Source organism: Buceros rhinoceros, unplaced genomic scaffold (genome assembly GCF_000710305.1).
Source record: "Buceros rhinoceros silvestris isolate BGI_N320 unplaced genomic scaffold, ASM71030v1 scaffold3246, whole genome shotgun sequence".
Classification (NCBI taxonomy): Eukaryota; Metazoa; Chordata; class Aves; order Bucerotiformes; family Bucerotidae; genus Buceros; species Buceros rhinoceros.
The window spans coordinates 3257-19750 of NW_010415626.1; the positions used below are offsets into that span (position 1 = coordinate 3257).

At 37.2% G+C, this 16494-nt stretch overlaps 1 protein-coding gene across 1 annotated transcript in view; it reads left to right on the top strand.

The window, feature by feature from the left end:
• Positions 1 to 489: 489 nt before the first annotated feature.
• Positions 490 to 16494, top strand: part of WDR64 (WD repeat domain 64) — a gene marked incomplete at both ends in the record, with an annotated part of 53599 nt that continues 37594 nt past the window's right edge. Inside the window, 7 exons of the mRNA XM_010137468.1 lie at positions 490 to 592; positions 1112 to 1215; positions 5191 to 5220; positions 9125 to 9232; positions 10712 to 10923; positions 11420 to 11554; positions 14186 to 14265. Of these exons, the coding sequence (XP_010135770.1) occupies positions 490 to 592; positions 1112 to 1215; positions 5191 to 5220; positions 9125 to 9232; positions 10712 to 10923; positions 11420 to 11554; positions 14186 to 14265 (772 nt within the window). The remainder of the gene's footprint in view (positions 593 to 1111; positions 1216 to 5190; positions 5221 to 9124; positions 9233 to 10711; positions 10924 to 11419; positions 11555 to 14185; positions 14266 to 16494) is intronic.

Here is a 16494-nt window from a genome sequence, read left to right on the forward strand (position 1 = left end):
CGAATCTCTATATCTTTATGGAAAAGCTCTTCTGTGTAGGCTAAACCACTATGCAATTTTGAATCATTCTATAAACTTAGAGAAGTCTGTTTTGCTTGCCTTTCACTGTTTTTTCTTCCAGCAGAGGAAGCACAAGTAGGTAAAACTGGAAAAAGGAAATTGAAGATGATTATTTACAAATAATCATTACAAGGCAAATCTGTACTAACAGCTTTATCCATTAGATGGTCTATATTCCTAGAAGCCCTGTGTATGCTGGTTTCTTTCCAAATATTGAAGAAAGATTGTGCCTGAGTAGCAGATCTCAGTAATCTAAAGTCATATAGACAGCAATGGTTGAGGCAAATAACACTAGGAAACTTACTCAAAAAAAAAAAATATTAAATGATAAAAATGTGAGATAAATATTTGACTTTATACATACAAACATATATTCCATAAGTAGTTTTGTTATAAGTTGCTTGGTTTGTTCTATTTTGTTTTGTTTAGATTTTTGGCTATTTCATAGGAGAAAGCAGTGCTGTATCTTCCCAGCTGAAAGAAGAAAATACGGTTTTCCTTGTAGCTGAAAAACAGCAGATTACTCATGCAGGTGACATATTTCATCTTGGATCCCAAACTAATTTTTTTTTTAATGTCCTGTGTCGCACACTGTATTGAAAGTACAGTGATAAGATTGGATGTCTGTCTTTGCCTATTATTTACACTGATGCTGTTTCTTATGTGTTACAGAATATATGCTTTTTTTAACTAAACTTGTTGCTTCTCAGGACTCCATTGTTGCATTGCCCAGTCCTCCATTTTCCTAAATTATTTTGAAATTATGAATTTGTCTGACTCAGACTATTTATTTATGCAGTTACTCTTTGCCTTTCTGTACTTCTAAAATCATATAGAAAGAACTAGTACATCCATAATGTAATAATGATATTTAAAATGCAACATGATGATTTAAATACAGTATAGGATAATCTACAAATATAATGTATTACTGCCTTGGAGTTGGTACCAATACGCATTTCAGGAAGAGAGAATGTTCTTGATACTATTCTTCCGTTTGTTTAGATTTTCTCTGTAGGTAAGATGAAGAGTAATATTTTGTCATTTACAGTTGTCAAGAGACAAGATGTGATTAAGGCTATAGTGAAGGTGCCCCATTTGGATTTCACAGTAACATCCTCTCAGAAAGGAGTGCTAACTCTTTTTGACAACCAGGTAATTCCAATTCAGACAATATTATATTATTCCATTAGGCAGTACGTGTGGGAACTGAGCAGACTGTGATGTAGTGTGCAAACTTACCCATAAAAAAAGCTAGATATCTTTTTTTTTAATTCAAGTTATTTTTATCTATACTTTTTATACCTTATTTTCAATTATAAACCTACTGAACAGTCCACATAAGTTGATAGAAAGTAGAGTTGGCTAATAAATACATTTGTAGCAGAAGCTAGTTAATAATCTGGAAAATAATCTGCATTTCTTTTTAGAAATGTTTCCCCTAATACAAAATATGCTGTTGGAATTAACTTTTGTATATATAGTGAAAAATAGAGAAGTGACTATTTTCTACAGCTACTGAGAGTATCTAGAATGGACAGAAATATTTATCAATCATTTGAAGAGTTGTTCAATACAGCAACATCTAGAAGCTTGAAAGTCTTGAATTTTCTGACAGGCTGCATGACACTGCTTCACAGTTGTCAGCAAACTGTAAGGAGATCTGTACTATTTTAAGTAGAAATTCAGGTACAAGGTGCTGTCAAAGTAGATGATTGTATTACTATTTCAAGGTATGCACTTCTAGATGCTATGATGTACATCACACATCTACACTTTTGGCACTTTACATTGGTACAATTTTAATACAACCATTTTGTTAAAAAATTGTTTCAGACAAGGCAGTAAAGCTTTAGAGCAGCACTAATACTTTCTGGGGCTTTTAGCTAATTAATGCATAATGCTTATGACAGGAGCATGTAAAACAAGGACAGACTCCTGTGGAGGATTAAACAACAAAGCAGTATTGCAGTTCTGGTAAATACTGAAATAATTTATTTGAAAGCCTAGTTCTCCAGAGCATTATCCCTCTTACCTACAAAAAATAATTTCACAAAGTAGAATATTAAAAATATCAATCTTCCCAACCCCCTGCCTCCTCATGCTGTTTTCAATTTGAATTGCTGCCTCCTCTTAGACTGGACTGATGTCACTTTGACATCAGTGACTGCAATGTAAACGATCTTACACCTGGTTGCTTAATGCATTGAATTAGAGACTTCAAATCCCACTTACAAAAATGTATGTTTGGAAAATGACTAAGGCATTATGACGATAGATTTTCTCATGATATCTGATCTCAGTTGATCTGAGCAAAAGACTTTTGGTTTAATCAGAATTTCTCTGATACGTCCGGACGCAAGCAAAATTCTAGTTCTTTAGCATTGCAGTCATTTGAGTCCTGTTGGCAACTCTTGCATCATTCCTCTTCTCTCAAAGACCAAGGATTTAAAAAGATTTGGCCTTAAAATCTCTTAAAATCTAGTGCATTGTTTTGTCTGATTTGACTTTGCAGCATATTGGTAAAAGAATATGAAGACTCTTGCCCTGAAGATGCTGCTTCATGGGATTTGTGCTGTGGGTCAAAGGGCCAAAATACGAGTTCATGGGTAGTGCATTGAAAAACAGACAGAGAGGCTTATTTTTTTTCAATTGTTGCACTTTTCAGATTCTTAAACAACTGGGTTCTTGGAAGTACATTTCTCCCACATGAGTCAATGTGTTCCATGTACATCAGTGAATAAAAAATATCTGGTCAGATATAATTAGTGAATCTAATACAAGAGATTTTTACCATGCCACTTCTGGGGCATTTAACTAGAAAGAAACATACATGTGGAGGAATAGAAAAGGCCATATTCTGTTCTGTCACTTGGGTGTAAATTGAGGTCCAATGCAACCAAGTATTCCACAAGATCAACTTACTATTTTTCTCTTTGCTCTTTGGAAAGCAAATAAAACTTGCCAGTTTCCTTAATGGTTGTGTTGTATCTTTGGAATCAGTTGACAATCTAGATGTAGAGTTTTTTTTTGATACTGGGTAGAAACTGAGATTAGTTTAAAACTTTCTTAAATCCTTAATTTACAAATAAGAATAGGAACAAAAAAGAGCTTGCAAACCATATCACTGCTTCTCAATCTACTAAAGTTTAGTTAAATAAGAATCAAGAAGATTTTTTTATCAGCAAATACTTAGTGGCAGTCATATTAGATGGCATTAAGAATGCTTTATTTAGTCTGTATACATCAAGATAGCTTTCAAGATCATCTGTTTCACCAGTGAGAGACTTCCATCATCCACTACATAAATTGCTAGTGAATCTAATTATCGTCTAAAAGAGAGATTGGAGACTTTTGTTAACCCTGTTTCCTGTGATAAGAAATCACTTGTTCTCTTACATTTCTGCAGTTATTGGAAATTGAAGAGAAGGCAAAGAAATATTCATTTGTGGACTAGCAGATTCTCAGCACTGGTGAGGCTGCACCTCAAGTACTGTGCCCAGTTTTGGGCCCCTCACTACAGGAAGGATATTGAGGTGCTGGAACACGTCCAAACAAGGACAATGAAGCTGGTGAAGGGTCTACAGAACATGCCTATGAGGAGCAGCTGAGGGAACTGGGGTTGTTTAGTCTGGAGAAAAGGAAGTTCAGGGAAGACCGTATTGCTCTCTAAAACTCCCTGAAACAAGGTTGTAGTGTGGTGGGGGTCAGTCTGTTCTCCCAGGTAACAAGCAATAGGATGAGAGGAAACAGCCTGAATCTGTGCCAGAGGAGGTTCAGGTTGGATATAAGGAAAAATTTCTTTACTGAAAGGGTTGTGAAGCATTGGAACAGGTTGCCCAGGGAGGTGGTGGAGTCCCCATCCCTGGAGGTATTTAAAGGACGTTTAGATGTCATGGTAAGGAACATGGTTTAGTGGTGGAATCGGCAGTGCTAGGTTAATGGTTGAACTCCTTGATGTTAAAGGTCTTTCCCAACCTAAATGATTCTATGATTTTTTCTTGAGGGCTAAGCATTTCTTTCTGCAACAAATGTGGACCTAATATATTTTAACACCTATAGGCAGTTCCACATTATCAATCATTTTGTGCTTACTCTAGAACATGAGACACTCTTCTCAGGTTCTCAGGCATGGATGCTGCCTTGGTCGTCACGGAGGACCTGTAGGAGTAGGCAGCCTTAAGGAAAATTCCCAGTGCACGCTCTAGTTAACTTTACTGTGCATAAAGCCAATCTGATATAAGTGTAAGAATATTAAACTCTTGATTAACAAGAGTTTTAAACTCTGCTCAAAGACTGTTCACGATGATACTGGGCATCACACTTCTAACGGAAGAAAGACTTTGCTCCTAGCTTCTTGGTTTATGAAATGTGGAATTGCTGGGATTGGAATGAGGCACCCCTGATTAATTACTGGTGAGGGGCAGGGGCAAAAAGAGGTGAAAAAGCAGCTGTGGGTGTTTCAGAATAGAAAAGTTTGAAACTGCTGTTGAAAACTGAATAGTAGTTTTGTTAAATAACAAAGAAGGTAAACTTGTATGTACTGGATGATGTTGACAGGTGTGCCTACCACCCTTCGAGTTTTGATTCACATGCTACACTGTCCACCAATAGTTAATGTTGCAGAAAGGTGCTGTACCAATATGAGTATCCCTCTTTGCAGCCTGAAGTGCTACCTCTGCCTGATATTTTGCTGGCACTAGTTGACATGTCATTTAGGCCAGCGTTAACTTGGATTTCTGTATGGCACATCCTACCTCTCACAGGAGTTGTTCTAGCTGTGAAGAACCACTAGAAGCACAATTCCATAAGAAGAATAGCTGACCTGAACTCCACTGTATTTATTAAAAAAAAAAAAACAAACAAACCAAAAACCCCACCACACACGAACAAAAAACCCAAGAAATAACTGTGAGAGAAAGAGAGGTTTTAATTGTTTTAATTTTCTCCTTATATATATGGGAACAGAGAGTAGGTAGGTTAAAGATCTGTCTTGGAAAATATTAACCACGAACTCTTTCTGCTGACTATTACTGTTCTGTTCTGCCTGTGAACTAGGAGAGCTGATAATGTTCGGAAGTTTAATTTAATTACGAAGTTGCTATTGTGACAATTTTTGTTTTTTTTCAGATGAGGATTCTGGCAACCACCTGTGTTGAAGTAAGTTAATTTTTCTCCTTCTGTTAAATCATTTAAATTAAAAATCAGCAGGTACTAAAGTGAAATAAGTAGAAACTGAATATTATTCTAATGCTACTTCCAACCTTGAGACTTCTGCATAATTTGTCATAGGGTGCCATAGGTCAAACAGTTTAAATTTATTCCTTCCAGTTATAGAAACTTGATTTCTCTTATAGAAATTTGATTTGTCTCCTTCGATTAAAAAAAATCCCTCAGATAAATGCTGCTTTTTCTACTAAATTGTCCTTTACCCATTACTTTCCAAAAGTTTTACTTATAAGATCCACACTTCAATTGTCACTGTAAAATTTAAATAAGTTCATTAGTGAAAAACAATTCTACATCTTGCTACATAGATTGGATACCTTAAAGCTCATTTTTACCCTGGGAGTATCACTGCAGGTTTTAGATGCTCTGCAGACAAGAGAACTGCCATCAGTCTTTAAAAAGTGACATTAACCCCTGCCTTTAAAGTCCATGTATGTATCTTGTGCCAAGGGGCAGTGCATTTTGTTGATGTTCTTACATATTGTGGATATTCTAAAATGCAGTAGAAGTACTCCAGACCACAGTCCCTACTACTACAACTCAGAAAACGGCTCTGGGCCTGGATTGCATTTACTTTATTGCAAGGACTAATCCAATTTGTGGAATCAATACAGAGAGGTAACCTTGAGAAACATTCTTGGGACCTATCAACTTTCAGAAACTTTGACTAGCATCAGCTTAGAGCTTCTTCTACATCTGTGTTACAAGAGTGAATTTTAGTAGTTCGTTCCTGCTTTGCTTGTAGGAACAACTTCCCCAGTACAAATATGCAAAGGTAGGATCAAAACAATGTTTGGTGCTTGTCCCTGGAGACGTCAAGGGGAAGAATCTGGAAGAAAGAAGCTGGAGCACCAGCCTGATGCTGCAGTGGCTAGCATGTGGCTGGAGGGTCCTTTTCTTCTCTGAGCACTAAGCACTCATTTTAGAATGATTCCCTGGTGAATGTGGAGGTCTTTTTGCTGTGGTAGTAGGATGATACTTGACAGCCATGGCAAAATTCAGCACTGTTGAAAGACATCTCTGCCATAAAAAGTGCGAAAGGAGGATACATTTAACATAATGGTATCTTTCAGTATTATGGTGTGATACCGTGACTGTTAGGATTGTGATTCCAAACAAACACAATAACAAAACTGGTAATTTTAGTATCCACAGATAACACTGTTTAGTACACTGGGCACCTGTGAGCACCCACTTCTGTTCAGGTCTGCATCAGATCTGTATGGCCTAGCCTCATCTGCTGTCTCTGTTGTTACATTTCACTCTTCCATCCTTTTCCAGATGAGATGTTTCCACTTTTTCACCCTTCCCTAGGGAAAGGAAGCAGTAAGTTAAAAATAGTTTGGATTCCTCCCCTTTGGGGTGGAGGATCTTTGCTGCTGAAGATCATAGCTGCTGAAGAATCATTCGGGATCATTACTGCTGAGCATGGCTGTCTCCACCACAGCGTGAAAAGTTTTTCAGGGGAAAATCTTTGGCTTCCCGGGGACAGTTAATTGACTGGGGATGGTTAGTGAAAAGAGAAACGCCACAACCCTAAGAAATCCTTCTGGCTTTATGTCTGACAGATTTTATGGTATTTCGTGATGTTATGTTAGTTTTGTTGTTATATTCACTTTTTTTGGTATTAGAATTGTGAAATTTTCAGGTGGTCTGGTTAAAAATGACCCTCTTCTGCTTTGTCTCTGCCTTGTCTTAGGGAATAGGCAATCTTATCTAACATTCTTATTTAGTGTCTGCACTGTCCTTAGCCAATTTGGACTGGTTGAGGATGTGAATGTTGGGGGTAAACTTGGCTGCAGATACTCTGGGATGGTGGAGTTCAAGATCCTTTGTGAAAGACACAGAGCAACAAGTAGGATTACATCCCTGGACTTAGGAGTTTCCTAAGTCTTCATCCTGGAGTTAGGAAAGCTAACTTTGGCCTCTTCAAGGAACTACTTGGAGGAATCTCATGGGTTAAGGTAAAGGTACCCAAGAGAGTTGGTTAATACTCAGGCACCACTTCCTCCAATCTCAAGATTGGTGCATCCCTGTGAGTAAGATATCAAGAAAAGGAGGCAGGAAACCTGCATGGATAAGCAAGGAGCTACTGGAAAAACTCAAATGAAAGAAAGAAATTTACAGAAGCACCAGTGGTTGACCTGCTCTGGACAGTCAGTACCTGACAATCCTGGTGGACAAGTTAACTATGAGCCAGCAATGTGTCCTTATGTCCAAGAAGGCCAATAATATCTTGGGGTGCATTAAGAAGAGTGTGGCCAGCAGGCCAAGGGGGTTCTCCTCCCCCTCTACTCTGCCCTAATGAGGCCACATCTAAAGTATTGTGTCCAGGTCTGGGCTCCCCAGTTCGAGAGAGAAAAGGAGCTATTGGAGAGAGTCCAGTGAAGGGCTATGAAGATGATTAGGGGTCTGGATCATCTCTGTTACGAGGAACGGCTGAGTGACCTAGGTCCATTGCTCAAAAAAACCTTTGTTTTCCGCTGGGGTAAGTCCCCTTTCAAAGATAATACTGACTTGGGAAGATTCAGTTACCAGGACTGCTTCTATGGGAGATAGAACTTTTCATGGGAGGGGAGGCATTTGATCTATAAATAAGGACTAGCATTGCCTTCTCCGAACACTGTCCTGTAATGCAATTTGTTTTGTTTAATTGTTTCAAAGTAATATCAGATTTTTTTTTGTTGTATTTTTAGGCAAGTATGTGAAATACAGTTTTTGGTATCAGTGCTTTAAGTCCTTTCATCAGGGCTTGTTTTATTGCCTAAAATTCAACTACGACACAAAAAAGAAAGTCTGCCCCTTAGACTTTCTCTGTCAGTAGTCAAGTGCAAAGATTCTCCTTACTGCTTGATTTTGATCTTCCTTTTTGCTTTTTACCATCTCACTATGTGAGATAGTCTGCAAAACCTTTGCAAGATGCAGCTCTGTTACTTTGACTGCATCATCGCAAGCCAGCACCACAAAATAGCAGCTAAATTACAAATGTAATATCTGTTTTTTCACACCAGTTAGTCATTGTCATCTGAAGCTATTGTAAGGACCGCAAAAAGCCACAGTTAAGAGTCTTCCAGAAGAATTACCAAGCGATCCATAAGGCCTCTGCAGGACTGACATTTTCCACATGTTTATTGTAGAAAATAGCACATTGTAAATGTATTGCCACTTGTCCACAGGCCTTCATGAAGGAAAGAAGCTTTCTCCTGCAATAGACATCACTGTGTCAGGATTTTGGACCCTTTTACACTAACAGCAAAATCGATATTGTGTACAACAATAGAAATAAAAGTAGAAGCATCAGCAGCTGCCTTAAGTTTACCATGGGTTTAGTATTGTGCTTTTTGCTTCCTAACTCAGTTTGTGGATGTAAACTGTATCTTTAGCAACATGGGTCCCTCTTTTAATCACGTACTTCAGTGGAACTAGTTTTTTAGAGGGTACAGGTAGGTATAGCTTACTTGGAGAACTTCAATAAAAATGTTTAAGTCTGTGTCAAATGTTTCTTTGTCAACTTAATCTAGAAGAGAAAATAGTATGTTTTGATCAGTGTTATTTTATAGATGATCTGAATTATTTTAAAGCAGTAGATAATCGTGCCGTTGCAGACACAGCAAGTGGAGCATATTCCATTTCAACCCCACTCTCATCTAGGAAGGTCCCTTACATTTTTTGGGGAAAAATAATGAAACAGCTATTAATGTTTCAACAAAAAACCCAAAATTCTGGGCAGCATCTTAGTGAATTTGAGTGTCTAATCTTGTACTTTTAAATGATAGAAAAGTTTATATGTTTACAGGGAAAATCTTTTTTTATCTACCCTTTCTGTTTTCGTCAGGATAGGACCTGGGTCACTGGATGCGATTTCCTACCTCAGCTGAACTGTGTCGTGGCTGTAACTGAGAGGACAGTCATCGTCTGGGACTATAAATCAAAAGGGAGTCAGGTATTATGACGGATCAGGCAAATGTTAAAGAGGAAGCTGGAAAAAGATTAGTCTTTGTTTTCAATATGCATTCACATTCCTTTTGTCTAACAGGATGAAGGCATTAACGTTTGTCTTTGTAGGAACTCTGTGAAACTAAAGAAGGAATACCCTTTCTATATCAAACGGGATTATTAGAGTGTCTTAAACTTGGAAGAGGAAAATTTTGCACTGTGTGGCAAACAAACCCCCAAATAATTTACTTTCTATGTATATCTAATGCATACGCGTGCACATGTATGTCAAGTGCATATGTATATGTCAGAATCTATTAAGAATCAAGGGACAGGTTTTCCAAGAAATTTAACGTACACTCTTTGGGGTAACTTCTTGATTTAAGGAAAATATTTCTTCATATCCTGTATTTTGTTCAAGACTTTCCAGAAGCAAAAGCATCTTTATGTTGACAGTGTATGTTCAAACTGTTAAAGTTTTCTCGAATGCCTTATTACAAACTAGTTTTTGCAAGGATTTCTGACGCATTCCTTAGCTTTTTCCTCCTATTTCTGGGACTTTTCTCAGCAATTCTGAGTTGGCTGAGAAGATGAGAAGCAGCAAAGTAAATATTTTCAGGATAAGATCAAGTCTTAGGATTTTGTTGTTGTTGTGCACAATATCAAAAGGCCACTCCCCAAGCTGAGACAGGCCAATGGAAGTCTTTCTGTCGATCCAGCTGGACTCCTGGGAAGGACAGTTCAAAAATGTGTTCTCCATCCTTTATTCTCCAGATTCCTCCAGTCATTACATCAGTGACAGTGAACATGGCTGAGTAGGAGCAGTTCTCTTTCAAGGCCACAGAAATAATATGTAGGCAGTTCTATATCTGTGTATGTATCTTTAATGTTTCTGTACTACACGGACAATATTGAGGCAGTTAATTCCTATGGCATGTGAACAGTTGCCCGTTTAGGTTGGCAAGGATGCTCTAGTCAAATGACAGATGGAGTCAGGCAGTAGAACCAATAAACAGTATAATGCAGATGACCCAAAATTCCATTCCCAGGCCTTCTCAGTCTAGCAAAATACAACAATGGCTTGCAGCTGTTTTCATTCCCACTATCTGGGAATTTGGCTATTTCCCATTTTCTTCTAGATAGCATCTTATTTTTGAACAGGAAATCATATACAGTCTTAGCAAATACATCATCCCATTTAGCATTGTAAAATCCTCCCTGGAATTTGTAATTAACATTTCCTCACTGAAATGGAAAAGGCTACCTACGAAATAAAGCCTCACTGAAATCCTTATGGTTTGCATTTAACTTCACATGGTGATGATATTCCATGAGTTTTTAACACCAGGAAACAGCTATCACAGGGGCAGCTTGAAAAAAACAAAGTCAAGAATCGAATGCTGGTCTAAGTAGATAAGCACAATATGTTCAGTCAACTTAAAGGCTCATATGCAATATCTAATAAACTATCTACCATTTTTCACAGAATAATTGCTTTATCATCAAACCAATGGAAAACAGTCTGCTCTGTGTTTGCACGGTGACCATGTCAGATCACTTGGCTAAGGATAACATCCTAATGGGAGATGATAAGGGTTATGTCCATCTGCTTACTGTGACCAGTGATCGCTTTGGATTGAAACAAAGTGGAAACAAAAAAGGATCACAACAAGTCTTGGACCCCAAAACTTTCAACATGTAAGTTGTTTATGCTTAAATACTATCAGTCTAGCAATTTTTAATCTGGGTTTTCTCTGGCCTAAATGGAGGATTAGCTATTGTGTATAAATTAACCCCACCTAATAAAGAAAGAAATTTTTCAAACTGCAGTAAGTATGGTTTGCTTGCTTTTGTGTGAAATAATTTTCAGTAGGGGATCTTACAAGAGATCTTACAACAGTAATGCTGAAGAGTAAAATTCAGGGAAGAATTCACAATTGCTGTTATCCCGTTTGATGTAAGCACAGCTTTATTGTGCCCAATTAGATGGAAGCATAATTGTGCCTAGAGAAGTGCATGATTCAACCCTAACTTTAGCTCTGCTTGCTTTTGAGCTGGAAAGTGGTTCTGATTCTGCCCTGGATATTAAATGTTCGCCTTGGTTATGTATAATCTCACTGACAAAATCCCTGTCCACCTATGGGCGTATTACATAGGTGCTGGTATATCTTAACATCTCAATTTGTATCCCTAGTGTTAAACGCAAGCTACATGATGACTGGGTTGTGAAAGTGAAGTATATTTCTGACCTAAATTGTTTTGGATCCTGCTCCTCAGACAGCATTCACTCGTTTGTTTTGGATGGCATACAGAGACTAGAAGACAGCTTGTAAGTGTATGACATCTCCCGGAAAAACAGACCTTTTGTTTTATAACTGCGTGATATCAGTGCCTTGTCATCCTGCTGTATTGAAGCTGACTTTTATATAAGCCCTGTTAATACAAACAAAAATACAACTACTTAAATACTTTAACATTTTTATTTGTTAGCTTTTGATGTCCATATATGTTCATTACCCACAACCCATAAAATAATTTACATTGGCAGAGTTGTGTGTTCCAATTTCTCCTCAACAGCCAAATTTTAAGTTTCATAAGTTTCAGTTACACAAATTTAAGCCAAGAAAGCAATTTATTCTGCGGGCTGTGAAATGGATTTACTCTGCAGCAGGAAAGAGGTTGTGGCCTTCTTATTTGAGCCATATCCTTATTCATATGGCTCATCAGTGCTGTAGCTGATTCCAGCCTTACTAGTCTTGATTTTAGAAGAGTTTATAGCCCAATTAAAAAATAAATAACAAAACCACAATTTTGTATAAAAAAGAACTATAAATAACATATAGATAGGACTTTTTATTCAAATGTCTCAAAGCATTGTAAACATTAGATCAGCTTCACTGTTCCTCTGCGTGGTACATCCAAAGACTAATAGATTTTTTCAGGCTAGTAGAAACAATTACAAAAATCTGTTTTATCTCTTGTATAACACAGGCCCTAAGTATTCACATAGTAACTGTGCATCAGTCAATAACGTTAGGTTTTATGAGTATTGCGTGTCTGTTGTGGATGGGGAAAGTGAAATACGAAAAAGTTGTAGCTTGTCCAACGTCACGTACTGTGTGAGGAGAAAAGCTGAGAAATCCTGTTTGATTTTGTTGGGAGTTTGGGGAAAATAGAATTAATTTGAGGAGAAAGAAAACAAAAATTGCAGAACAAAAAGTATAGTCAAAACAGTATATGCCATGACCATACACTCTTACACACCATACACAGAACATTAACTGCAAATATTTTGGTAGGTCTTTTTTGTTTAAGGCAGACTGTAACTGTGTCTCCAAGTGTAGTAAATACGTTTCTCTAAGCAGTTTCATGCAGCAGCTAAATGAAATTCTGCTTAGACAACTGAAAAATTACACAGCTGTTAAAATTAAATTAATAGCCATAAAAGTAGCTATGGATCAAATCACTTTGCAATGCTCATTCCATAAGTAATTATGATTCGAAATATATGATTTATTTGTGCTAACAAATAAATTTCTCCTATATACTTTGCAGCAAGTAGTTGGCATTGTGCTTGAAGAGGGATGCGATGTATCGTGTCTCCTATGTGACTGTTAAGTTTCTTTGTGGATAATGGCTGATGAGCAGTTATAATCTTTTCTTGTAAAGTGTCTAAAAACAAAAAGGGAAGTGTGAATGGGATCACAGGGTGCTTCCATTGCAAGGCCATGACTTCACCAGGACTTCACACTGCTAGAGCCTCTTTTTCACATGGGTGTTGGAAGGGTATCAAGACTGTTCATTAAAGAGCAATAAACAGTTACATAGAAGTATTAATTTTAAGAATTAAAAGAAAAATATGGCAAGACCTGAGGAAATCCATCAATCACACCTTTAAATCAATTAATTTCTACTTTATACCATCAAGAAAATTAAGATCCCTCTGTTAGAGCTCTGGAAAGAAAGCTTTGCTCGCTCCAAGCAATAAGTAGTGAACGGCCTTTTATTTACACCTCCCTAGAAAGAACAAGTACTTTCATAAATCCTCAAAATTTCCTGAGTCTTTTGTCAAACTTAATGCCATCTCCAGTTATGGTTTTCAATATTAATGGTTACTCTTTAGCCCAGAATAAATGAACTCCCTACTTGCGTGAATTTCAAAGAAAAAAATTAAACATGTACTCATTTAATTCTATATAGCTTAATTACACCAACAGTCATTGTTTTCTGGGAGAGCAGAGTGTTAGCCATGCTACTGCTGAATCCAAAAATCATGAAGACATTCACTCATAAGTAGCAATGAATGAAACATGGAAAGACAAGCAGCAGTTGGTCAAAGGATGGCTTTAGAAGGGACACTGAGTCAGTCGCAGTCTCTGAATTCCTGTGCTTTAGCAGTGAATACAACAGAGTAACTCAGTCGAGTTTCAGAAATATATAGTCTCTTTATGTTACTATACAACACATACTAGATAAAATGGAGACTATTCATTATACAATACGTTATATGTAAGCAACAGAAAAGCAGCTGCACTTAGTTTATGCAAAACAGGGGCCATAATAGACGTCTATGTCTGCAACAGGGGAAGGCAGTCATTTTGGTGCTTTTCCTCAGTGACGAACTGCTTTAAGTACACAGACCTGTGTGAAGCCAAACTTTGACAACAGCTACCGTTACAGTATTCTGTTTGGATTATGACTGATAAAGGATTCAGGTGTTCAAATCAGAGGTTTATCATTTTAATGGAAAATGCACCCTGCTCCTGTTTTATTGATGCTAGTATCACTGTAAGTCTGTATGATTATAAGTCACTGTTATAAATCGATTCACTTTTAACAAAAGATTGTATACGTTATGCAAACAGCTATTCTATATACTACAAAAGGTAAAGTGGAATGACTGTAGACTTTATTTTTGTAATGTTTCTCACCTGAGTAATTGTTTTATTAATGATTACAGACCTGTAAAGGAATTTTCTGTCCCTAGAGGAGTCAATGCCTTCACATACTGTGAAAAAGCAAAAGTCATTGTCACTGGAGGTAAGTATTGGGGTTTTTTTCTTAGTGATTGTTTTGTTCTTTTGTAAATTTTTTTCCCAGTTAAATAAGATCAAATAAAGCTGAGTTAGTATCTTCAGAATTTATATAATGCCTTCTGTCTTAAATTATAGGAAACAGAGTTCTGCTTATAATTGCTGGGAGTCTTACTCTGAAAAGTTATACTTCTTGATGGTAACCTATCAAGGGCTCATTCTGAGTTTGAGTCAAGTATTATGTTATTTATATAATAAACCAGGGGAAACAGTATGTTGAACTACTCTAAGGCACCTTTCAAAGTCACGGTGGTGACTGACTTGGCCAGGTTATACACATTACTCCTTGTAGTATCAGCAGGGCTGCCGTCCTTTCCTATGACTCTTTTGCCATCCTTTCCTGTCTTAAGCAATGACATTGACCCATCTTTATCCTTCCCATTACTCTTCTCTCTGATCTTATTTTCCCAAATCTTTACTGTTTGTTATTTCTCCCAAAGCAGACTGCAGAAGTAGCATTCTTACATCCATGTCTTCCCTGTTATCCAATAGTTTTTTGAGCCTTTCTACTACAGTGCTCATATTGAGTGCTGCAGAAATGTGACTGGAGTATGGCAGGAGTCTTGTTTGTATATTCGGTCTGACAGGGTGGTGCCCTGAAGTGACATTGATGCTGGTATTGCCAAATCTTCAGAATGAGAGTCTTGCTTAAAATTTTGTTAAAAACTGTAATAGCAAACAGCAATTCTTATGTCTGTATTTAACAAGAAGAAAAACAATGGCCAAGGCTCTCAGTCCAGTCTTGATAATATGGAACACATAAGATAAATTTGGGAAAAAAAAAAAAAAAGACCTAGATATGGGAAATAATGCAATTCAAATTGAATTGTAGCAACTTACCAAAGGGAAAACCGTGACAAATATAAAAATAAATATCAGATTAAATATTAGATAAATATTGATTTTCTAGACACAAGATTTAAAGAGAAAGCAATAAGGCTGTAGGAAAGTTATTAGCGAAAATGCTGAAGGTCAGCCTTGGAGAAGATCTTATTTACATTGATTATCTTGCCACAAAAAATAGTCTGGAAAAATTTACTTATGACATAAAGTAGGGAGGCCCTGTAAACCAGAATGTGATTATTATTTCCTACAGGTAGAACTGCAGTATTTTACTGTAGTAATAAAACCAGAGTGAAGTGTCTGAATAGGACAGAAGGTCAATTACACAGGAACTAATCAAATGTTTCTCCTGAACACTGAAAATTCTACTTACAGAAATATCAGAAGAGAAAAATCTGCATAAACTTCCTAAGAAAATAAGAAGAGCTATACCTAACCCACTATCCCCTCGTTGACAGTGACCAGCAATAAACACTTACGGCAGAGTATACGAATAGGGCGATCATGCAGCCCACAGTGCAAGAATTGTACTTATTTCTAACAGTCTTCCACTCTATGCCTGGATCATAACATTTACATAGCCTTGAGCTGGAATCCTGTCTTGTTTGTTCACCAACTGGCCATTGTCTTGATATTAAAAGGCATCCTCCTGCCTCTCACCCTCATTGCTAGTGCCTAGCTCTGCTGCTTCCCTTGAACACAAAAAGGAAATTATTCCTGAGCTGGATTACTAACAGTCACAGGAGACCATGCAATTGCATGGCCAAAGACAAAGACAGGGTGGAATCATCTCTTTCAATTTCACTGTGAAGTTTAAATCAGCCAGGAGCTACTATGAAGCTGCACCCAGAATTAAGAATAATGCTACAGTGCTTGAGAGATCCATCTACTGAAGTCTTCAAAAGTTGAGCTTTAGAGTTCAGTGCTCTATTAATAAAATACACTGCTCACAACAGCACAGCAGTCAGTCAGACTAGAGCATGCTGTATTTGCCTCTGTATACTAAAAACCATCTCTCTCTCTTATCTGGCTGAGAAATGCATATTAATGATCCAGTTAATGAAAGAATGAAACTGTTTAAAATGAACATGGTCTAGTCTTATCAATCAGGAAGCCTGGAACTTTATCTGTTATATACCCTAAAAATCAAAAGATCAGAGCAGGTAAATAATCCAGGGATCACAATATATAGATTTCTTGGTGATGTGCAAATATTTGTAAAAGGTATGTTTATATGTTGCATTCAGCAATTAAAAGAAAACAAAAGTCCAACCTTTGATTGCAGGCTAGCTTCTAAACCATTCAGCAGGGATAAATCCGATAACCACTTAAC